This window comes from Geospiza fortis, unplaced genomic scaffold (assembly GCF_000277835.1).
Source record: "Geospiza fortis unplaced genomic scaffold, GeoFor_1.0 scaffold16, whole genome shotgun sequence".
NCBI classification, from domain to species: Eukaryota; Metazoa; Chordata; class Aves; order Passeriformes; family Thraupidae; genus Geospiza; species Geospiza fortis.
This window is the reverse complement of record NW_005054302.1, coordinates 1,445,306-1,469,079: the sequence shown is the minus strand read 5'-3', so window position 1 is coordinate 1,469,079 and position 23,774 is coordinate 1,445,306. Positions and strand designations below refer to the sequence as shown.

The window sequence follows — 23,774 nt, the reverse complement described above, 5'->3', positions numbered from 1 at the left end:
ATTCAGATAACTGGATAATCCCACAATGAAGCCTTGGAAAGTCAGGTTTCATCAAGTGTGTTTTCTCACAAAGCCTCTGAGCAAGGTATGGAGCTTAATCAAAGCAACTGGAGCAAGCTTTACCTGGGGGGACTTGAAGACAGCAAGGCAGCAAACTTGTCCCTGACTGTAATTTGAATCTTATCTAACTTTTTGTACTTGAACAACTTGGCTTTCAAAATCTCTCCTTTCTTTTTGGGCGAACATCAATCCTATTTAAGCAGGCTTGAACAAAACAACCCCTCGCAATTAAATGTGCTAACAGTGCCATTCACTGTTATGTTAGTTCCATTGTGTAAAAGCCCAACTGGAAGCTTATGTGACTCTGCCAGATGAGTGTCAGATACCAAAAGACGTTTAAAAAAGACCAGCTATTGCAACACGGAGAGGTCTGTGGGTAGAGTGTGAGGGTGGGGGAACAATATCATTAGGACTGCATTTACATCTGCCTGACTTGTTTGCCTGTGCTGTGCTGGATCAGTGAGGCTGCAAAGCAGAGAATGCAGCAATGAACGGCTTGTTAGCCTCATTTCATTTAGGTGGGTGCTTTTTGGCGGGGAGGAATGCCAAGACAAAACTTCATGGTAGTGAGTTTCTCCTATAGTGAGTAGTTACTTAGTGAAACAGAGCATGCACAGAGGGGGGATCGACTTGGGACCTGGCCTACAGTAGGGTGAAAGATTAGATGCAGACCGATACTACTGAGGACAGTCTGTGATAAACATGGGTTGTTCTTTGCTCCTGGTGTATGCCAAATCTGTGCAGGGTTAAAAAAAACCTGCTTGAAGTACCACTTCAGTTAAAAAAGAAAATCTGAGGGGTGGTGGTGGGAGGAGATGGCCTCTCAAAGCTAAAAGAGACCCAAGATGGTGAAGTGTTGCAAGCTACCTGGGAACAGCTTTTGAAGCTTTGCTGGGCTCTCAGTGACTGAGGGTGAGTAGGTACTCTAAACCCATCAATTAAAAAAATGTGACATGCTGAAATAGTAGAATAAAGGAAGCCCTTGGGAGTGAGGATATGTTCTTTGAAAAATTAAGTCTTCTCTGAAGGATGAATAAAGAAATAGGAGCTAAGTAAATGTAGACATTATGAAAGAACCTAAAGGATTAGCAGTGAAGACAGTGATTGAGGGATCTGTCTCAAACTTAGGTGCAGACAGTTGTCAAGGTGAGATATCTTTGCACATGGGAAGGAGCAAATTTCTAACCAGAAAGTATAACCCTGTGCTTTAAATTGTCCCAGTTATGAAAGACTGGAAAGGGGCAGTGGTTAGATCAGATTTTAAAAGGACTTTCTGGAAAGTGGAAACTACTTATTGGTAAGGTGAACCAAAAGCAGAGATAGTGGACCCATGATAGGCGCTGGCATGGAGAGAACAGTCTTGCAAAACACATTCAGCACTTCCTAAGTCTGTTAAAATGCATCATTGGAGTTAGTATACAGGCTAAAGACAAGGCAGTTTAGGTAAACGTAACTATATTTTCAAAAGGCATCCTGTTAAGCTTCCTACAGAGACTAAAGCTGAATTTAGAGATGGTCCTCTGGATGGAGAAGTTAGGGATGTGAAATAATGGTGAGAGGTCATTAGTGGTATCTCCCAGGAATCTGTGCTGCTCAGAAGTTTTGTTTGGAAATCACTTGCCATAAATAACTGGGGAGAAGCTTTGCTGATGAGTGTTACTTAGGATACTGAAGGCAAGGGCTGATCATGAGGGCTTTACCCTGAGTATCAGTCTTCCAATAACACATTGTACTTGATGTGGAGCTATTTGTTTGGGAAAATGGTCCTTTCTTTACACACACACAAGTTAATTGTTGTTTAAGAAAACAGTTATGGAGTTTGTAATGACACTTTCATGAAAGGGTCAGTTCAATGCAAGCAATTGCTAAAAAGCGGAGAGAATCACAGAACTTAATAGCAATGGAGTGGAGCACAAAGCACAGTGCCGCTGTTGGTGTAAGTCTTATTTTCAGTATTGTAGGTGCTTCTAATTCCTTCATCACAGAACCAACAATACTCGGGAATGTGGAGCAGTGTCTGTGTGAAAACTTCAGTCATTCCCATGGACAAGGATTCTTTTGTCTGAGAGAGCAAGGGACAGGCAAAGTCTCTAAAATCTTGAGTGTCATTGAGAAATAAGAGTTGTTCAGTGACTGGATACATTTCTGAAAGAGAATTCCCTTAAGCACAAATAAATAAGTGAATATTATCTGTGGAGTTGTAGCTCCTGCAGCAGTAAGTTTGTGACTGTTAGGCTTTTTTTAAAAGCAGCAAAGTTGCTTCTTCTGTGTAGACCAAGTAATGTCATAGATTTGACTACTGAAGAAAAATGGACCAAAAATAGAAGTTACCCAATGCAATTATGGTTTTCTGGAGTGTAGACCTGTGGTTTAGCCCAGTTTGTAGTTGATGCTTTGAAATGCTGTGCTCTCTTTATGCAGCTTCTAGTTTCTGAAGTGGTACAAGTACTGAGGTGAGTTAAGAGCAATCTGAAGAAGAGAAGGAAAAGTGCAGATGAATTACAGCAATCTTTTCCTTAGAGATAATTTGTGTAGGCACCTGTTGTTTTGTTTCCTATAAAAGTACTGGTAAGACTGCCATGACCTTTAGTAAAGCACCGTGGAGCTTTGAGTCTGGAGCAGGGGTCTGCTGCCCATCAGCTAATCTCATAGGAGTGATCTTTATAATTGTGTGGATTTAAACCTAGGTTTTAGGCTGGCTGTCAAATTACAGTTTTGTGTATTAAAGACGAAAAGAGAACCAAATTGCAGGGATTCTCTCCCCTGCAGAAATTTTGTGCTGGAGCTAGTTGCAGGGCTATGGGCAAGATGGTCTTTTTTGTTGGGTTTTTTGTTGTTGTTGGTTTTTTTTCCTGTTTTTTGAGTTATGGACAGCCATACTTCCTGTGGTATTACCACTAGAAAGCAGGGCGTGAAGTGAGTGGTATCTTGCTTTTTCTCCTCCATCTCTGTCTCTCTCCTTTACTTACTCATTCCTTTGCTGTCTTTTGCTCTTACCACATACTTTGTTAATGCTGGTTTTGATACTCCTTGTACCCTGCTGTAAACGGACAGAATTAGTTAACTTATGTTAGTTAACTTACTTAACATTAGTTAACTTCTTTTTTAGAAGTAGATAACTCTTAGGAAAATGCAGGAGGTGAGTTGTGTCATGGAGTGTGGCACAGATCAGAGCTGGCATAAAGGAAGGGAATTTTTTGGCTGGGAGCAGTAAGGCAGAGATGTTGAGAGAAGACTTTCCTTTTGACCACAGCAAATTCTTAGATCAGAAGAACCACATTTACAGTGCATCATTGAATTTACTTGGTTGCTTTGAACTTCCTGCCAAACTACATGTTGTGGCAAAAGTTGTTAATTAAAAAAAATAAATCTAAGAACAAAAGGAAAAAAGGGAATCAGTAATTGCCGTTTACCGCATCAGCCATCTCAGAAGCCCTTGTGTTTATTGGCTTGCTGTTGATGGTTTTTCCTCCAGCTTTGGAAAATACTTTTTCTTTACCCACTAAAAGCTCTGATTACTGGAGGATTTATTTTGAAGTAGAAAGTATTCTCAGCATGAGCCTTGCTATCTGATAAAAATAATTATGCTGTTCTGGCCCAGCGATCTTGCCATGTCCTCCTAAGTATTTTGGGAATGGAAAAAATATTGATGCCTTAGCTAGACCTTTAATAAATTCGGTTCTGTTAATGCATTTTCCCCTGGACTAATTTCTTTGTGTTAGCATTGAGGTGAGTAATATGGGCTTTTATTTTCATATCACATCTTGTAAAATCAGATCAGAGTCCATGAAACCAGCTTCAGTGAAAAACTGTGCGCCTTATATGCTTCTATCCTTTACTACAGGTTTTTCTTTTTGCTTTTTTTAAAGCACACAGTCTAAAAATTGCATATTAAAGTGTTGACTAGACTCATTCTGAAGCATTACTTTGAGGATAAGCATATGGGGGTGGGGGTAGCAGGGGGCTAATAGCAACAATGAAAAGCACAAACTGTCTTTTTTCCCTGCTTTTGCATATGCTGTCTTTTGCCTCTGCTTTTTCTGTGTATCATGTACATGTCTTCAAAAGGGGAAAAAACCCCACCCTTACCATGCAAATTTATTGAAATTTTGCCTTGGAGAGAAGTCTTTTTTTTTTCTTCTGCTAGATTGTTTAATGCTTACATTTTAATATGATCTTTCTGCTAGACCTTAAGTTAAATTTTTACTTCAGCTAGAACTTATTGACAAACTTGCAAGATATTCATTGCCTAGCATTAAGGCATTTATTTTTATTATATCTCTGGAAAAAAAAGAAGAGAAAGGAGAGAACAGCAGGGTAATTAAAATGAAATATGAAATTTCTGTCAATTTTTCTGAGTTTTACAATGTGCAAGTTTTGCAGGGATGCTGTTTGGAGACTTCATTCAGCTCTAGCGGATTCTAGACAGTTGATCACCACTTTTTTTGTTGGTTTTTGTTTGATTGGTTTTTGTTTGTTTATTTTTAACATGTTTCCATGCATTTTTATTCATTTTTTTTGTGTATCTCACATTTGAAGTTGAAGAAGTAAATAACATTCACTTTTGTATAAATAGGGAAGCAGTCTGCAATCTCCCCTTTAGGAGTGAGCACCCTTGAGTGTGTGACAATTTAAAGAGGTCCTAATGCTGGCATCTGTGTTAGAATGGGTGGAAGATACTGCTTTTAGTAGCAAGGACAAATATGAAAGAAGTCACACTACTTTATGAACTGAATTTAATAACATCTACTGATTAACTAGTACCTGCTGCACCTTATACCCTTCTCTTCCTGGAAAGAGATGTTCCTTTATTTTCGTGTTCTCTTTGTAGAGAAGAGTTGTAAACTGCTCTTTTTAGCTGAAATGCTTAAAACAATAGTTCAGATTCACAGATTTTCTGACTGGGTTGTATTATTCATAATCCCTTCTCATATATTAATATATAAGAGGCTTTCATGACAAAATCTGGGATTTTATCTCAGTTTTGGCAGATTTCTTCCTTGAAAAGAACAAGCTAGAATTTATGATGGGATAAACTTTAAGCTGGTTGTAAATACATTTAAATACTCCAGGCTTGAATAAATAAAAATAGTCATGCTTTGGTTGTGTGGAACACAGTTTATAATAGAGAAGATAATGTTAACCTATTTCCTGTAGATTTAATGCATGTTATAGAACTACTGCATTTTTCAAAATGTTTTTAAGTTCAGTCAAATGAAGAAGCAGTAATTTGAGCTAATATTTATCTTCTGGTTTCATTTCATCCAACTTACTTTAGCCAATTTAACTGAAATGTGCTCACAAGACAAAACCCATGAGTGACTCTTGTAAAATTAAGTATTTTTTAGAGTAATAAAATTTTGGGAATTTATATTCATAATATGCATAGAGCATCAGTAAAAGTAGAATAAATTTCAAGTCCTTCTTAAACCTCTGTAGAAGAGGAACATAATTTTAGTTTATATTGTTTCCGTATTTTGAAAAATATGTGTCTTTAGCTGTGGTGCATTTTTCCAGTGATCATAATTACTTCTACAGGGGGTGCTGCACTTAGCTGGCAAATGTGAATGTACTGCATCCAGCTGATGTGGAAAAAAGAGTACTGGTTAGAAGCTAATCTAACATCATCTTAAATGTGGACAGGAACTGCTGTACTTCTGCTATTTCTGCTTTTCGTTTTTAGAGAAGTCTGGTGTTCATCTGAGCACTCAGCAGGCCACTTCAGTGTACTAATGGGGCAGAAAGTGTACCAGAGAAAAATCTGGAAATACCTTTCTGAATAAGGTCAGAACAAGCTCATCTCCATCAGAAAACGAGTGCCTGAGCTCTAGTGCAAAGGACAGGAGTGAGTGTGTGTGTGTGTGCGCATGAAAAAGGGGTTGTTTCAGCAGCAACTCATTGACTCAAAGCAAGCCATTGTGCAAAACTTCTTGGTATTTTCTGTTCTTTTTGTCAACATAATTGGAAAACATTTTGATGTATGAAAACCAGCAGGTTTTGTAAAAAGGAAATTACAAGAAGATGAAGTGGTTGTCATTGCATCATTGTTAGCTCAGATATTTTTGAGAGAATGATTTATAGGATTTTGTTCTTTATTTTAGGATTACCTGAAGGTACAGGGTCAGTGATGAGATTTACTGTGTGTGCTAATTAGCTTCACAAAAGTTTTGACCTAAATGTGTTTCTGGGAATTCAGGTGCTTGTAGTGTGACTTCTCAGCTGTTGTACCTAGTAACCAGTATCCATTTTTTCCTGTGCAATTTATTTTCTGCTGATGCACATAATTTTTGCTATTTGACTGTTACCCTCTATCTTCACAGAACTGTTATATCTCATTCTGCAGAGTTACACCTGGTCAGCATTGTACACTGAAATGTGTGCAATGATAACTGCTAGGTTCCATACATTTAAATATCTTTACAATTTGCAACTTTTCTCATTCTCAGCTGTTGTGACAATGTAAATTTAAATTTTACTGTATTCTTCAGTTTTAAAAGGCAGTTTATGTGCTTGTTGAGGGTTAACCTCAGCAGCTCAGCCCCATACAGCTACTTGCTGTCCAGGCTCTCTCGTTTGGCCCTGCATGTATGATGAGATCATGTTGCAAGCTTTGCTATGGTCAAGGTAACATCCAGTGCTTTTTCACTGTCCTCTCATTGTATGGGACACTCAGGTTGATGAGACACAACTTACCCTTGGAAAATCCTTGCTAGTTGTTCCCAGTCATCTGCTTTCTTTAAAGCTTCCAAGGAGGGTTTGCTGCATAACCTTTTCATATACTGAGATTCAGCTGGTTGGCCTATAATATCACTGAACTTTTTTTCCCTTCTCAGGGAGGGTCGTGATATTTGCCCTTTTCCAATGATCAGGAATCTGCCAGTGTGCACCGCTGACCTTTTGCAAATGACAGAGTGGCTTTGCAATGACATTTGCCAGCACCGTTAAGCACCCTTAAATGCAGCCCACCTGGTCCGGGTGGGCTCTAGTGTCTACAGTTTGTTGACATTGTCCCTAATTTGGTTAGCTTCTACTCCTTTCACCAGGACTTTGCTGCTAGTGTTGAGAATGTGTAGTTGTGAAAGTGTGCTGTGATGTGAAAACTGATGCCAAGAAGGCACTGAGAACCTGAGCCTCTTGTGTTCTTTGCCCCTTGGTTCTCCAACACGCTGGGATGGTAGTTAATAGGTACAAAAGGCAAAACAATTAGAACTACTGGTATAAATAACTTATTCTGGCAAGATTATTTAGTGCATGAATGTGGTGTTGATAATATCTGTGGGATGGGTACAAGTCTGTCCTCATCTTGCTGTGCTTTCTAGAAAATTGTCTTCTTATGGTTTGTATTTAAATGTTTGCTGTGGTTGTATTATGGGCATTTAGTATAAAAGGATTAAATCTTTCAAAGACTGCATTTGTGCATTTATACACTTCCCAGAAACCGAATTACTGCTTCCTGTAAACTTCATTGGATCTCTTGTATGACTAGGGTGATTCTAATTTATTTAAAAATAAAACCAAAAATTTCCGCTGGTGTGACTTGGGAGAAGAGACAGGGAATGATGCCACAAAATGGAAATGCCAAGTCTCCTAAATGTTATACTTTGCTGTTGTGTTTGATTTTCATAATTTAACATGTAGAAATTAAAAAAAACCCACCTACACATGTTTTATTAGTAGGCTTATCTTTCATTATCAGTTTTTTTTATATTTTTAGGGAATAAGAGGCATAAACAGTTAAGAGATTCCTTAGTTTTCTGTAGAAGAGAAAGCGCATTTGTAGTTCCCTTTGGTAGTAGAAAACTTAAGTGTCTTTTTCCTTCACATGTTTAACTGCAGTCAGATTTTACATCTCCTTCGTTATAGACACAACTAATCCTACACTGTGACCCGTTAATTTTGAATTTGAGATTTTTAACTGGAACATGAATTTACCATGATCATCCCTGATTTAAAGACTTTTGGTACTTTATTCTGCTATATTTATTACTAAGATGAATTTTGAACTGTTCTGATGATCTGAATAAAGGATATATTGTAGTGTTATGTCAGTACATTTCTACAACATTTTTGGTGTATGAGATGAAATAACAATTTATTTTTTTTAGAATCTGCCTTTTATGTAATAGGCCTCTTTTCTTATGTACAGATTTTTTTTTAGGTGCAACATATTTTAGACTTTTAAATGGTACTTTAGTTGGTTTTCTTTTTTGCTGTTGTCATTAAAATCTGTTGGACATGGTGTTGAGGGTAACCATTTTTTTCAAGTTTACACCTCTGATGTTAAGTGTTGTCCCTCTGAGGATTTTCCACAAGGTTATGTAGTTTGCTCATTCCTACAACAAGTACTGCTGTTGTCAGCAGCAGTGTACAAAGTGAGTTTTTTATTCTTGCTGCTCTCATGCCGTGGGTTACTGCTGGGGAGCACCGCCGAGTTGAAGATACCAACCTATTTAAGTGCAGGAAAGTAAGAATAAATTGGTAGGAAAATAAGTTTGCAGATTGACCAGCTTCTCTAAGCCTACTGGTAGGTGGAGGAGCTGCTGAAGTTACGTAATGTTTAAATTCCAGGCAGCAGGGAAAGAAAACATTTTTCCCAACATGAGCTCTCTGTTAGAAGGAAGAAATTCAGTTGAATTGAGTCTTACTGTGCCCTTAAAATACAGCCTTGTAAGTGGCCCATTTTGTTACTCACAGTTGGCTGTCGAAGATGTTTATAAACAGGAGTTCTTTCCTTTTTTTTTTTTTTTACTTCTTCTTTTTTTTTTTTCTGTTTTGTCTTTGTCTCTTTATCTTCAAACATCTCTTTATTTTCAGAGAAGGAAATTGCCCATGTCCAAAATAATGGAGAAGCCTTGGGCTGCATTATGATTCTAAACAGACTATTGGCAAAATATTTTTTTAACTTTCGTAAAATAAGCTTGGTCATGGTGTTTGGCACTCCTGCAGACTCTTACCATCCCCTTTAAAAAGTATTCCCCCAATTTCCTTGGCTCTCAAAGAATTACATTAGGTTTTTCAATGAAAATATCGCTTGGCTTAAAGGTAAAAGTAGGATATTCCTACTCCTGTAAATAGAAAAGCTGGTACTTGTGTATAGTTGGGTAATCATGGTATTTTAATAGCCTCAGAGTAGAACATGTTAGGAGTGGGTTAGGAATTGCTTTATTGCTTTGTATCTCAACTGTACCAGCACAAGAGAATTTAAGTCTTAGAAGTCTTTGGTTATTTTTTTCCTCATTCTGGAGTAGAGTGTAGCATGGTGCTAAAAAATGTGCTTTATCCCTAAACTTATTTTCCTTCTTTTTGCATGCTTACATTTCTTCTAGACTGCATGGGTAGTCTGAGGACCCAGCAGAGGCCATTTGGTCTGGGTTCCCACGTGCAGCAGCTGGGCAGAGCAAAGCAAGGGAAAAGTTCATTCCCCACAGCCCTGGGTCACTGTAAGGGCAGAGCGAGATTGGGCTTTGAAGCTCTTGATTTCAGCTCTTAAAATGGCCTTTATTGTGAGAAGATTAATTTTTCAGGGACTTCATTCATTGCTTTGAGGAGACCAGATGCTGTGTTTTTTGAGCCACTCTGTTGAATTTCACCATTAAAGCCCTAATTGTAAAAGTTAACATACATAGCTGAAAGAGAGTTCTTCCAGTTTTGTTCTAGGAAACAGCTGAGGGTTTTTCCCCTAAAAATTTCCAGAGAAGGTCTGCCATCTGCTATGGACAATTTTAGTCCAGATTTAATTTGGCAGAAATTTCACCAATTAAAAGTAGTTGTACCATCTTAAGTGTATGGCAGGCTTCATTGTTGTAATATGGCTAGATTTATGGTAGTGCCTCATGTTAACATTGACTTGTCCTTCAAATACCTTGAAATCTAAGCAGATGAGCAACAGGGATGTGAGAAGAACCTTTAGTCTGGCCCATTTTGCTCCCTGTTCTGTCAGTGGTAATGCATGTAACAGTAGCAGCTGTGTGGTAGCACTTCTCTTGAAATAGAGATCTCTCCAAACACCTCAAAACTAAGTAGATGAGCATGTAGGGCAATGAGAATAACTTATAGTCCAGTTCGTTCTGCTTCATATTTCTGTTGAGTGACAGCTGGATAGCCATTGCTTGCTAAGGCAGGTAGAGGATAAAACAATTTTTAGCTGTGAAAATTTCCCTCTTTTTCTATCAGCAGCATTTGAAATCTCTGTGCTGTAAAGCAGCTTGGGGTTATGTTGAGAAGCTGGTCATGGAGTGGTCCACAACTTCCTTATCCACCATGAGTTTGAGTTAATTTAATCTTAAAATCAAATTACCAAAGATCATCAAAAGATCAAATTGTGTAATTTGATCTTAAATCTGTTTATGCTTTTGATCCCTGTAATATTCTTACATCATGAGTTGCACAGTTCAGTTGTGTGCTTAGTATCATAATGGTTTCATGGTTTTGGGCTTCGTGCAACTTGTTTTCATCTAAGTTGTATAGAGGTATGTACTCTGGGGGATTGTGTAACACCTTGTTTTGGCCACATAAGACTTTGTGCTCAGCATTGTCTCTTTCTTTTCCAGGCAGGAAATTTTAAGTGTTTATTACATAGAAGCTTCTTAATGCCTTCTATCGTTGCCTTCCCTATTCATTTTTTCTTTTTTTTTTTTGTGTCAAATGCTGTGTATTTTCTTCTTTTATCTCACTGCATCCATGTAATTGGCCCCTTACTGAAATCTTCTCTTGTCTGCTTGCTGTTTGTTCATTCTCCTCATTATCTATGTTCAGATTTTGTCCATTAATTTCCTACTTTCTTCTCTGTTCTCTAGGTGGTGATGAATAGGGAAAAGTGTGTGGTTTAGGTAGGAATAAAGCAATTCAAAGTATTACATATTGTGAGAGCTGGAAGAAACAAGTGCACTTGTTCCCAGTCCTTAACTACAGCTTAGTTTTATGTGCCTTAAGGATGCTTTAATTTCATTTCTTTAGGATGGCTCTTCATGGCTGTGAAAGCTGGAGTAATTAAAAATGAATAAGGCTTCTTATGTAACTTAGAGGTTTGAGGCTATAAAAGTGCTCCAAATATTGAAGCAATGCTGTTGAGTGTCATGCCCCCCAGGAGCACTGTGGATGTCTGCCCACAAGTGGGAATGACAAGCATTCCATCTCTTAAAATTTTTGAGTCTTTGAGGTGGAGAATGAGAAAGAATTCAGTATCTTCTTTTGCTGCAGTTTATCTCTTCCTGATTTGGCTTTTGGTAGCTGGAGTTACAAATAGGCTTGCATTTTCAATATGTGACTTTAAGGTACACACTGGTTGAAGTACAGGGAGGTCACAGTATTGCTTTTAGAAGTGTTATATATATTTAAAGCTAAGCAAATTTTCATAGACTCATAAAATGGTTTGGATTGGCAGGGGTCTTCAGGGTCATCCAGTTCTAGCTCCCCTGTCAGGGACAGGAACACCTTCCACTGGAATCCACTTGTGGATTCTTCAGATTGCTCTAACATCTGGTGGAGTTTTTAAATTAATCTTGGCAGTTTCATTTGCAGTTTGGTACCTAGGAGAAAGAAAAGGTCTTTTAATGTGACAATAGTTCTGAGCTGGTCAAAAATTCATTAAAATATGGGTGAGACTTACTGTGTCCTAGAGTAATACATTTATGTGAGATAAAGCCCTAGCTATTGAGAATTATTTCTAGTGCTAATTGTTTGCTGTGTTTTCTTTGTGAAAAGAGAAGGAAGAAATGGAAGAAGTGTTAATCACTGCATTTAGAAAAGCAAGTTTTTAAGTAATGTCAATCTAATGAGAGCAGACTTATTTAACTTTATCAGGGTGTTGTGGTTTGCTTACAATTTATCTGGATATCCAGGCATTTAAGTAATAAAGAATGAAAAGAAAATAAGATGCATAATTTGCATTAATTAGAAACTGATCTCTGAATGGTACTGAACAGCTCACTTTGAATTTATGGTGCAATTAAAGAAAAACAAACCAAATTTCTTTTTCTCTTCACAGGAAAGATGATAAAGATTACGCTTTAAAACAGATAGAAGGTACTGGAATTTCCATGTCTGCATGCAGAGAAATAGCAGTAAGTAACAGTTGTTTTTACTTACAAACAAGCTTACTAAAATTATTAATTTGCATGCATATTGGCTTTTTTCTGCTCAGTCATGTTATTCTACTGTGAGTGCTGTATTTTTATCATAGGGGTATAAAGTAAGTACAAATGTCATGGGAGATTTTATGTACCTGTTATGTTTGCTGTCTGAAACTGACAGTGTTTTTAAGTTGCAACTGCCTGCCTCAGGACAGATTATATTTAAATGGAGCAGTTTAAAAACACGATTGGCGTTAGTGACTTAAATGTCACATTTGGTCTGACTTTTAGTATAAAGTTCTTTTTCTAAGGAAATTAGTTCTTATTGGCTTACAATTATTAAAACATTTTAACTTCTATTTAAGTGAAGATTTCAAACTAAACTGAGACTGTTGTTGCCTTGGAGGCTGTAATACAGCCCTGAATGCTGTTCAAACATTTTCTTTAGTTTTTCAGGTTTATGTTTATATATTTCATGTCTTTAGAATCTGGTGAATAATGCCTGGTTATAGTTTGTGAGAAGCTTGGGAAGAAGCAGTGAAAAACTGGTGTTATGAAGCTTACCTGTTGTATATTCTTATGTTCCTGCTGCTTGTGTTCGTTCTTCTTTACATGTTTCAAATGAAATTGCTTACTAAAAGGAAATGCGCCTAACTTAAGGGTGTGTGTGGGAAGGGAATGGTTTATTTTCAGTCTGTATTCCTCAAGAGTTTAAAACTTCACCCTAAATTTCATTTTCTATGACTGGAGTGAGTACTAGGCTTTCCCACTTAGTCAAATTCCAGTTGGCTTAGTGATAACAAAAACAGTAGTCCTTGAACAGAGGTGAAAAAGAAGCACAAAGAATATTCCTTAGGAGATGCTCTTTTTGTCCAGTGGTGAAAGCTGAGCCCTCTGCTATTGTAGACACGCACTCTGAGTTAAAGGAGCAGGAAACAGGGTCTTAAATTTTGTCACATTCAGCCACTTGGGCACAGGCTTTTCAAATACTGTGACTCAGGCTGAATGCTTTTAGGAAATGTCAGCTACCATTTCAGAGGCATTTGGAATAAGTTGTTGTCTTTCTGCAGTGATTTACCTAAAAATGTTTGAAGAGTTTGTGCTGCTTGAACTTGGCAGGAGAAGCCTGGCTGTTGTTAGGGAGGTGTCTCTGCTCTGTCTATGACTGTAACTCAATTTCTCTGCATTATGAGAATCATTAACTTGGCTGACAGGCAGCAAGGATTTGGTCTCATTCCTTTTGGGCACCAAGGTCCCCCAGTATTGATGGGAAAGGAGTGAGCAGCAGGAGTGCTTTCTCCATGCTCTGAGCTGCTGTAGCATGTGCGTTTGGAAGAGAACAGCAGTACAACTCAGGGCCATGTGTGACAGAATTGGTGAAGGAAGGAGGGAACACAGTGCAAATAGCCAAGATGCCAAGAAAGCAGATATCGAGAGTGAAGAGAGGCATGGAGCCAAAAGCCGGTGTAGGGATAGAATGAGAAGCCTGAGGCAATATTTCTTGAGCTATAGTTGACTTTGCTTCTGGTTATGCTTCCAGGCTTCTGACTTCTAATAATGTGGTTGAATTTTCCTGCAGTTGAATAAATAATTCACCATGGACTTCTGGGTTTGAATTGGTTTCTTGCCATTCTTTTGATGTTGCTGTTTAAAGTGAACAGGAGAATTCTGTTCCGCCTGGAATGGTGTTGTTTATTTTAATTCTGTTAAATAGTTTTTTTCCACTCTTCTATCAATTAATAAAAGGAGCAAAATGAACCTCCTATGGAAATGAATCAAATTGATGATGATGATAATCATACTGTTTATATTGATGATGTGAGTATATGTAGCATATGTGAAAATGCTACTGAGTTAACCAGCAGTATTATACCCTGTCATCTGTACATATAACTAATAAAATTATTTGTTGTTGTACTTAAAAAGTCAAGGCTGCATGCCAGACTTTGTTACAGTGTGTTCTGGACTATCCAAATTAACATCAAAGCATTAAGAGCGTGGTGGTGTTAGGAGGAACTAGGATGATTTGTTTTGCATATGAGCCATATCCATTTCAGTTTCTCTGGAGAGCTTAGGCTTGTATCTTCTGCTCTGTGACAGTCTAGGAAGAATGTAGTTTGATATAAATCCCAGTGAAACTCTTCTTTTTACAGCTCTGCCATGGCTTTTGTCTTATAATGACTAACTTCAGTTTTGGAGTATTGAGTAACTTTTATATTTAAAAATGCCCATAACTTACTCTTTTAAGACATCTGTTTGATGCAGACACCTGAATTGGAGAACAGTGTAAGAAAAATAAAGTAACTATTGAAATTCATCTGTTACAGGGAAGGGTTTCAGCTAGGTTAGAGACCTGATTTCCGATGTCTGAGTCAGTTATGGGATGGGCTAAATCTATAACTCAGTTTCAATAAGTGATTTGTTTAGGGTTTTTTTCTTCAGTCATTTGAACTTTGATTTTCTTCAACCATCTGTTTACTTGGTGGAGTTAACAGTTACTGTGCTAATTGAATCAATATGTTTCATATCAAGCTAGTTGAAGAGTTCTGTTTTTCCTTATCTTTGCCCCATTCATCCACCATGGTAAACATTTGTGAATCCTGCCTCTTTGAGAACCTTAACTGAATGTTTGGCTGCTCATAGCTTGTGCTCTGCAGATCTGTGCACTGCCTGCTATACTGGGTATCTGTTTTGTGATCTTCAATTTCACTTCTGAGGATTTAAGCAGGCACTAAAAATCTGCATGTTCAGCATGCCACGAATGTAATTTGTGGTGGATGGGAGAGCAGAGAGATCGAATGCTGAGAAGATTTGTACAAAAATATGCAAAATCTACAAGCCCAAGTGATTGATTTCTCATCTTCTGATTTAATCACGTGGAAGAAAGTCATTAAAGTCTATCCACCTGGAATAGTGCAGCAGATGCTATTTCACAGTTCACAAAACAGGAGAATTCTTCAAGGCTGTAAAAGGCTGAAGTAGTTAACCAGGCTTTAAATAGAGCTTCAGGATTTTGGCTTGGACAGTTTCCTATATAGAAGTCCTAGCTTTTGAAGCAACCAAGTCACTTGCTGAAATGTGTTATGTTGATTAGCTTTTTTCTTTCAGTTTTAGCAGGTTTGCAAGTACTTTGCATATGTTTCCTTTGGCTAGTGAGGAGTTGGCTTAGGCTGAGATTTTGTTTGGGTTTTTTGTTTTGTTTAGTTGAGGGAGCTATGAGGGTTTTGGGTTTTTGGGTTTTTTTTGTTTTTTCTTTTTACCAGTTTTCCATGTAATTTGTTTATTGGTGCCTGGTTAGGTCAACAGAAATACCCGATAGCATTAATTTTTGTCTTGGCTCTGAAGAGGAAGTGCTGGGTGTTGTAGGAGATGCTTTCAGTGATGGAAATGGTGAAAGTGACAGTGCAGATCTGAAGTGGACAGTGCTGTACTCTGGCTGTCTCCTGTCTGAGTTGTGTCGTTTAAACACCATATCCAGTTTGTGTGAGTTAAAACAGCCTTGAGGCTGCCAGGGATGGAACAGAAAACTACAGAACAATAAGCAGCTGGCTTCTCTGGTTGTTTTTGCTCTTTAGGTCTGCCTTGGAGGCATTCCTAGGATTTTGTTTCCTGTTGTTACAAGTGCAGGCTGTTATGACAAAAGATCATGTCCTCTGCATTAGATCTAGTGATAGTGTGACTGTAGGATGTTCATCTTCACCAGAGGGCAAAAGGACAGTTTTGTGGAGTGAGCAAGCAAAGTTGAACCATTCTTTGGATGTGCTGTTACTTAACAGAACTCCTGTAAAAGGGAGAGCCTCTGCAACAGGGCTGCTCATCTCTGCATCTGCACTGTCCCCATGGCTTTTGCCTGGGCTGGAGGGTGGCAGAGGCAGACACAGAGGCACAGCAGCAGGCTCAGCCCCCGTGGAAAGGTGGAAGGGAGCTGCTCTTGGTGAGTGGCCTTGCCTGAGTTGACCTTGGTGGAGGAGGCTCCTCTAGGGAGTAACTGGTCTTTCTCACACACTGGGCCTTCCATGCCCTGGGTCATGACAGTGTGTCACCATGTGATTATCAGGGTTCTCTTCCCTCTGCCAGTGGAAGGGATGGAAGAAGGGTGTAAAGGCTCTTTCATAGCCAGTCTGAGGATGACTGTGATCTCTGCAGCCTGCAGCAGCCAGAGGGACCCAATGAGGCAGAAGCCAAAACTGGGTGACACCAGGATTTACCCTCTTCAACTGGGTGACACCAGGATTTACCCTCTTCAACACCTTCCCCTGGTAAGGAACAAATAACTCTCCCAAGTGAGCTTGCCTGAAGAGATCCTGAACCAGCTGTGTGGCAATGAGCAATAGTTGGGTGTAGGTTCCTCAGGTTATGGGAGTTGTCATGTCCCTTCCACACTAACAGTGAAAGCAGTTTCCCACGAGAAAGACCAAACCCTCCTCGTGTCTGAGGGCATATTAAGGTTTCCTAGCAATCTTTCCATGTAGTGAAAGGTGACAAAGTACTGAGGAAGACAGATGTTTAATTTGACTTTTTTTGGCATGTGTAATGATTCTCAAATGCTTTAGTTTAATACTAACATGGTATGTAAAATATCAATTTTGACTGAGTACTTACCCAGCTACATTACTGATCTGAAGACAGTGTTCTTGAGATTTTGTGTGAAGGGAGTGTAGCACTGTTTTTAGTTCTGTGACAATGGGACAAAGATGCTGACTAAATGTTATAATTAGAACCCTTAGGAATCATGTTTTCTGTGAACAGCAGAACTTGTTGAAGCTTGACATCCAGTGTCTCTCTCATCTGGGTTCTTCACCCACCTCCTTACTTTGAGAGAACATTTAGTAACATTTGTTTTAGCACTTCAGATGTCTTTGGAATTAGAAGATGCTAATAAATATTGACTTGCGTGTGACATCACATAAGACTTATTTTAGAAACTATAAAAGATAAAAAGAAATATGGGGTTTTTTTCACTTCACATTTTGTGTTGTCAGGCTTCTTTTTTGCACATTTAGGACTTTAAAAAAATCAAAATAATAAAATATACATATTTTTTTTGAAATTGTTGCTTTGTCTGAAGAACTGGAGCTTCAAAAATGTGTTGTCAGCTTCATAATAAATTCTTAGGGTGAGCAGTATTATAACTTTGTTACAATGCCTTTGTAAGCTTTTATTTGAACACTTCTGAAAGGAAAACAGCATGTACTTTCAGCAGGTATTCTGTTCTTTTTTAGTACTGTGGAATGTCTGACTTGTGAGAATATAAAACTAAAATTGTATTTACACTGAAGCAAACAGATCTTGGGTCTGATGCATAGCAGCTAAGCCAGCCTGGGATTTGAGCCATTGTATAATAAAATTTGGGGGTTGGTTTATATAACAAGTTTAAAGCACTTGAGTCGAGCTTCACTGTTTCATAGGAAACTAAGAATAGTGATTGGAAAGTTTTTACAAGTGTTTGTGGCTTAGAATTGGGTGACATCTCTTGAGTCATATTCTGCTCCTGCTCTTGCAGAAAAGCAAAGGGTACTTAAAAAATTTAGCAAGCTACAAGTTAAACTTGTAAGGAAAAGAGATCTCGGAAGGCAGTTGCTGAGTCTCATTCTAGTAATGAGTTTATGAACATTATTCAGCCTTTAAGCCAAAATTAATCATGACTAATTTGTACCCATTTGTACTTATCATAATATTGTTAGTTAAAATAGCTCTTCTCTTCTGCTCTCATTTTAAAGAGAGAGATAGAGACTGTTTCTTCTGTGCTTTGTTTTGGCAGGCTATTAGCATTTTGTCTTGGCTTGCTGGTTTTCTTTGAGCAGTAGGCTCTCCTTTTCTCTGGGTGTAGGCTTAGGCTTTCGTTGCTCTGTTGGAGTTGGAATTAATCTTCCCTGAATGGGTCAGAATTACACATAATGTTTCAGTTAATGGCTTATTGCTGCCTACACTCATCTGTTGTAGCAGTAATTCCACTGCCACCTTACTTGTTACAGGATAAGTAAAATTTGTCATTTCTTCTTCTAGTCTGAAAGTTGCCTTTCTGCATCAGCTGCAGTCTGCTTTGTGTTCCAAGGCCCTGCTTGCCCATTTTTGCATTGCAAGGCCATGGCGTGACTGTTAATGTATGTTGTTTGTTTTTGGATCCCTTGGTGAAACTGATGAGAACCTTTTTGAAGCATGAGATGATGATTAGAGCTGGAATTTATTCTAGAGTTGGAATATATCAAACTAGCCATGTAATGCAATAGTGACTTGTTTAAATGAGTGTTTAGTTGATACTGACAATGGCTTTGTGTGTAGCCAGTTTTCTGACTGTCCTAGGGCTTGGCAGAGGTGCTGCATGGCACTCAAAGGAAGGTGGTCAGACCAAGAAGCTGCTTTTTTGAAGATAGCTGATGTCCTGACATAGGGGAGACTCCTGGGCCGGGTTACCTGGCAAACTGCTCTAGCAATTGTGCTCTGTTACTGGATTTTGGAATCATTTAGGTTTGGAAAGACCTGTATCAAGTCCAGCCATTAACCCAGTGCTGCCAAGTCCAGCACTAAACCATGTCCCTCAGCAACAACACATCTGCATGTCTTTTAAATAATACCTCCAGGGATGGTAATGCAGCCACTTTCCTGGGCATCCTGTTCCAGTCCTTGACAAGTATTTTGGTGAAATAATTTTTCCTCATAACTGATCTTAACTTCTCCTGTGCAACTTGAATCATAGAAGTAAGCATGGTAGTATTGCAAGACTGCATTTTGCAGGGTAAAATTCCCTGTGGACCACAAAGGTTAGCAAGTGTCAAGAGCAGGGGTGAAATGCCATTTGCAGCAGAGCTAGAAATCCTCACTTATGTGAAGAGTGCTTTGTCTTGGCTTGTGAGAATTGTTGTAGTCATGGAGAGCTTCACAGGAAATGTAGGAATATCACCAGAGGAAGCAGGTCACGTTCATAAAAATTGTGCTGACTTCAGCTCATATTTTATGTGAAAGATAATTGTTGTTAGTGCAAGAAAAGATTGGTCTTAGTCGTGCTGCAGTTTTCCTGGTTTCCTTACTGCTGTTGTTCATTATTTAATATAATCCTGGTTTACTTCACTTTATCCTTGTTCCTGAAGCAATTTAACAATTTTATGCATCATTGGGACACTTTGATTTACTGTTCCTCAGCTGCCCCGTGGCTGTGTGGAATGAGTATTTCTTCATTTCAAGAGGGAGGTGTGAGCCCAGGACCTACACAAAGGGATGCTGTTTCCTTTGCTGGATCTTGAACAGTATGAAAATAAGGGCAGGAGCAGCCAGGGACAAACATGGGCTTCTAAAACAGATGTATTGGCATCTTTGTCATTTGCTGATTTCTATTTCTTTGAAGGTCTTTTGGGTCTCCCTTCTTTATAAGGGGGTACCCAGACTAACTAATATAAGAGAAACCTTTGTGGTTGAGGAAATAGACTTGAATCATCGTATGATATACAAATGAAAAAGAAGGCAATTACTGAGAGCCAAACACATCATTTTTGTCTGCTTCTCTTTGTGTTCTACAGAACTGAGCTAGGATAGACAGAGGCAGTTAGATAACAAAATCATTAGGCCAAAAAATACCCTTTATCATTAGCAGGCATCATAGTGATAGTCAAAGCATGTTTCTTGCAGTCTACTTTGTCTGAACTGTCTTTGTTTGAACTCTGTCAGCTGCTGGACACAAGTCAAGTCATCTGGTAGGAAAGGCATGTGGTTTGTGGGCTAGAGAGGCCTGGTTCCTGGAGACTGAGGTTGCTGAAAATGCTCTTTGCAGCCCATGTGATGTATTATCATCTGCATGAGCTCTTTCAGATACTTCAGAGACAGTGTTTGCATTTGTCACTGTGAACATTTCACCCTTCCCAAGACAGTGAATCAGGAATCATCTGTCCCACTGCAGCAATCATTTCCTTATGCTGATGAATTTGCTGATATATGTTAGCCTTTCTGTTTACTGGGTTGTGGCTCTCTGGCTTTGACTGAACCCATCTGTTTTTTTAAGCAAACTGAAAGAATGTGGATTTAACAGTTATTCAACTCAAAAGGCAAAGGCAGAAACTAGCAAGAATGATAAACTGAGTGCACAGATGCACAAAACCAGTAAGAGGTGCTGTCAGTGGCAGTAGCAAAGGCCAGAACTCCTAACCACAATGGTGATGGGCTGCAGAAAGAACTTTTCAGGTGTGTTCCTGAAGAGTGAGTGTCAGCTGGGACTAATGAGAAGGAAAGCAGGTTGCTATGGAATTTTTAGGAGGATAGTGGGGGTTTTGGGTATTTGAGAGGATTGATGGGATGTTTAGAGGAAAAATAAAAGGCAGGAAGGGGAATGATCAAGGTGGAGTGGTGAGGAAAAAAGCAAGGAATGCTGTCAATCTCAGTCTGCAAAGACTACCTTAGAACAAACAAGAATTCTGTCTATGTGGCCTCACTACAGAGACAGGGAATTCTTGTGCTGCATTACTTAAAAGTTTCTATGTTTGTGTCCAGCTTTGGTGGTAGGTTTTCTGTGTGTTCTCCAAGCTGAATCATATTTCATGTGGAGAGGGTGGATTTTTTTTTTAAGTAGGTGATAGCTGCTACCTCAGGAATAAGGACTAGGAGAGACTTAAAATGGGATCAGACAAAAGAGAGCATTACATTATTTTTTAGAGCTCTGTCTAGTATCTGTATCTTTCATCAAGGAATATTTTGTTGTGTCTGGTACAGATGTGTCCATTAGGTCACAGGAAATTATAATATTTTGGTATGGACACATAGTTGCTGAACTGTCATGTAATCTTCTGGTACAGTTAATTAAACTTTTTAGCATAAATTTAATATGTGAATTTATGCTGATTAAAGAAAAATAACTTTGTTATAAGGACTGGCACAGTGTATTCTTAAACCCTGCAACATCATTCACCATTGGGAGGCTGGTCTTTGATGCTGTGCCTGTCTGGCATGCAGTTCAGCCACTTCTCCACATCAGCCTGCATGGTGGAGTGTGTTGAATTTGAGACTAAAGCAGTGTTGATAAGGCAGCAGTGCTTTGGCTATTGCTTACAGTATTCAGGCTTTCTGTGTCCCATTCCTGCCCTCTCCTCCCTTTGCATGGAGACTGGCTGGGTACCAGTTCTCTTGTGGGAAGTTGTACGTGATTACCTTTGCATTGCTTCTGTTGTGTTTTGTTGTGGGTGTGGTGTTTAATTCCTCTTTCTTTCACTTACTAAACTGTCTTACAAATATTCTTGAATTTTTGTTCTTCCATTCATGTCTGACTGAGAGGTGAGCGAGTGGCTCTGTGGGGTTTAGCTTCTGGCTGGGGTTAAATTACCACAGGCGATCCCCACCTGTAGTTGATAAAAAAGAGCAAATAAGCATTTCTTGGTTTTTCCCATGCTGATCTTATTCTTTCTAGGAATTGCAGGCATTTAAAGACTTCCATACTTCTTGTAGATCCTGCCTTAAAGCGCCTCAATGTAGTGCTTTTAAAAATCCTGGAGTTTTACCATGCTGAAACTCTACAGCCTTCTGCATTGATTTCTATTCCTGCTTTGTCTTCTCTACACTATCTCCTTGTTTGATCTTGTACTTGAGGTAAAATTTCTGTGGGTTATAGGTCCTTTTTTTCCAAGAAATGGCACACTGAAGATTGGTCAGTGAGTCATAATGCAAGTCTGTCTCAAATGAAATAGGAAAGAAGGAAACAAGCACACATATATATACTTCCACTTTACTATCTCAGTAGCTGCTCAAATTTTAGCACTTATGACAGACGTATAAATAGAAGGGAATTAATTTTTTGTTTCCTCTGTTATGTAGTGGAAAAAATATATTTTACAGAAAATAGATTGTCTCAGAAGTAAATTCTGTATTCAAAGAGTAGTTTAAATTTCTCTCGGCATATTTTTAAAAAATGAAAAGCCCTAACCATTCCTTTTAGTGAGAAAAGTCATAATTTTTGGCACACTGAACTGGCAGGAATTTGACTAGCCTTGGGTAGTCACACTTAACCACATTTTGCTTAGATAAAGCTTTTTCTCTTTCTTAGCAATTGAATGAGTACAGTATGACTGTAACATGATCAGTAGACCTCAACAGACTGATGCTGTCTGCATTCAGTTGTTGTGCTGTATCTCATCTATATTTTCCTTTTGGTGGGGTTCAAACTGTAGTTTCTGAAGCAGCTGAGGTGGTTTAATGGCTCACTGCTGCTGGAAGAAGATCCAGGTGTGCCCCTTGCTAGGGCTGTCTCTGCTCTTAGTACCCTGATTTGTTTCAGCTCAAGAGCTCTGTACCAGGTTACCTTTCAACAGCCTTTGTGCATCCAGAGTAGTTTTCTCTTGAACTGGGTGCTGTTTTATGGGTGGCTTCTGTGAATGTACTAACTGGTGTAATCTTGTGGGTGTACTAACTGGTGTAGTCTGTGTTGTGGTCCAGAAGCTGGAACCTCTTCTGTAGAGAGTGGTGACCTTGTAGATCAGCAGAGTCCACCTTACAAACCACATCTTGGTTTAGCTGACTGCATTAGCAGGCTCTACATCAGCCATCCTATTCAGTCTCAACTGACTGCAGTGAAAATGCAGCTTTTTCGGATAATTGGGAGTGAGGAGAAAATGGGGTACCCCAAATAGGACTGTAGAAGATTACAGCCTATGCAAAAGGGCAGATGCCACAGCTGGCTGTTTGCAGAGTCATCTTGGTCCTGGATAATAATGAGGTTTACATAGAGTTGAGCTTTTAGAAAATGAGTAGGAAATGAATGCCCTGAGGGGGTTATGACCTGCTTTCAGCTCTGGTTTGAAACTAATGACTGCTTCTTTCATTAAAAAAGTGGTTTTCTGTGGCTTGCACATTTCAGCTTCTCTTGTTTGTGTTCTAAGTATCCCAGCTCTGGATGTGTGGATATAACTGTTGTGAACTTTTTCTTTTGCAGTTGCTGCGGGAGCTCAAGCATCCAAATGTCATTTCTCTGCAAAAGGTGTTCCTTTCTCATGCTGACAGGAAAGTGTGGCTTCTCTTTGACTACGCTGAGCATGACCTCTGGGTAAGGTGAATTGTTTGTAGGTACCAGGCTTCAAGTTTTAATTGCAACAGAGGGACAGTGTCAGGGGAGATGCATAAGTTTTAAGCACAGCACAGCTGCTTACTCCATGTTTGTTGGAAGCATTTGCAGTACTAGAGGAAAAGCAATGGAAAATGTTAAGTAAACACAGGCACCACACAGTTAACGTGTGATCTCTTTAAGAAGGTAAAAGTCTGCAAAAAAATCTGCAGAAATCAGCTCTCAGTACCTAGAAGTCTACTTAAATAAATGTAGATATAAACTCCTATTACAGCAAAAGGTGCAGGAAAATGTATTGATTATGCAGGTAAATTCCCTTTTAAAATGTTTTTTTTCACTAGGACAGTTCAGAGTTTTAGTTGCATTGGTTGTCATCCATGAATACATGAAATGAGAGTAGTGCCACTGTGTATCATTTCAGTGGGAAAAATTTTTCTCAACTCGTCTGCAGAAATTCCGTGTATTTGGGAGGAAAGCTATTTATTCCTAATTGCAAGATACAACTTTAAAATATGAACCTGTTGGAGGCAAAGTAAATTTGTTTTAAGACACATACTGAATTCATGTGTTAACTCAATATTTGTAAGCTTAATATCCATTTGGAATAC

General features: G+C 38.8%; 1 protein-coding gene across 3 annotated transcripts in view; it reads left to right on the top strand.

Annotated features, from left to right (window-relative positions):
* The first annotated feature begins 12,023 nt into the window (after positions 1–12,023).
* CDK8 (cyclin dependent kinase 8) overlaps positions 12,024–23,774 on the top strand; it is a 49,267-nt gene continuing 37,516 nt past the window's right edge. For 2 of the 3 annotated variants that reach the window (XM_031066031.1, XM_031066030.1), the window contains exons 1-2: positions 12,024–12,122; positions 23,038–23,148. In XM_031066031.1, coding sequence (XP_030921891.1) covers positions 12,099–12,122; positions 23,038–23,148 — 135 coding nt within the window. In that variant the 5' untranslated portion in view covers positions 12,024–12,098. The remainder of the gene's footprint in view (positions 12,123–23,037; positions 23,149–23,774) is intronic. The other variant, XM_031066032.1, reaches the window with a different exon arrangement.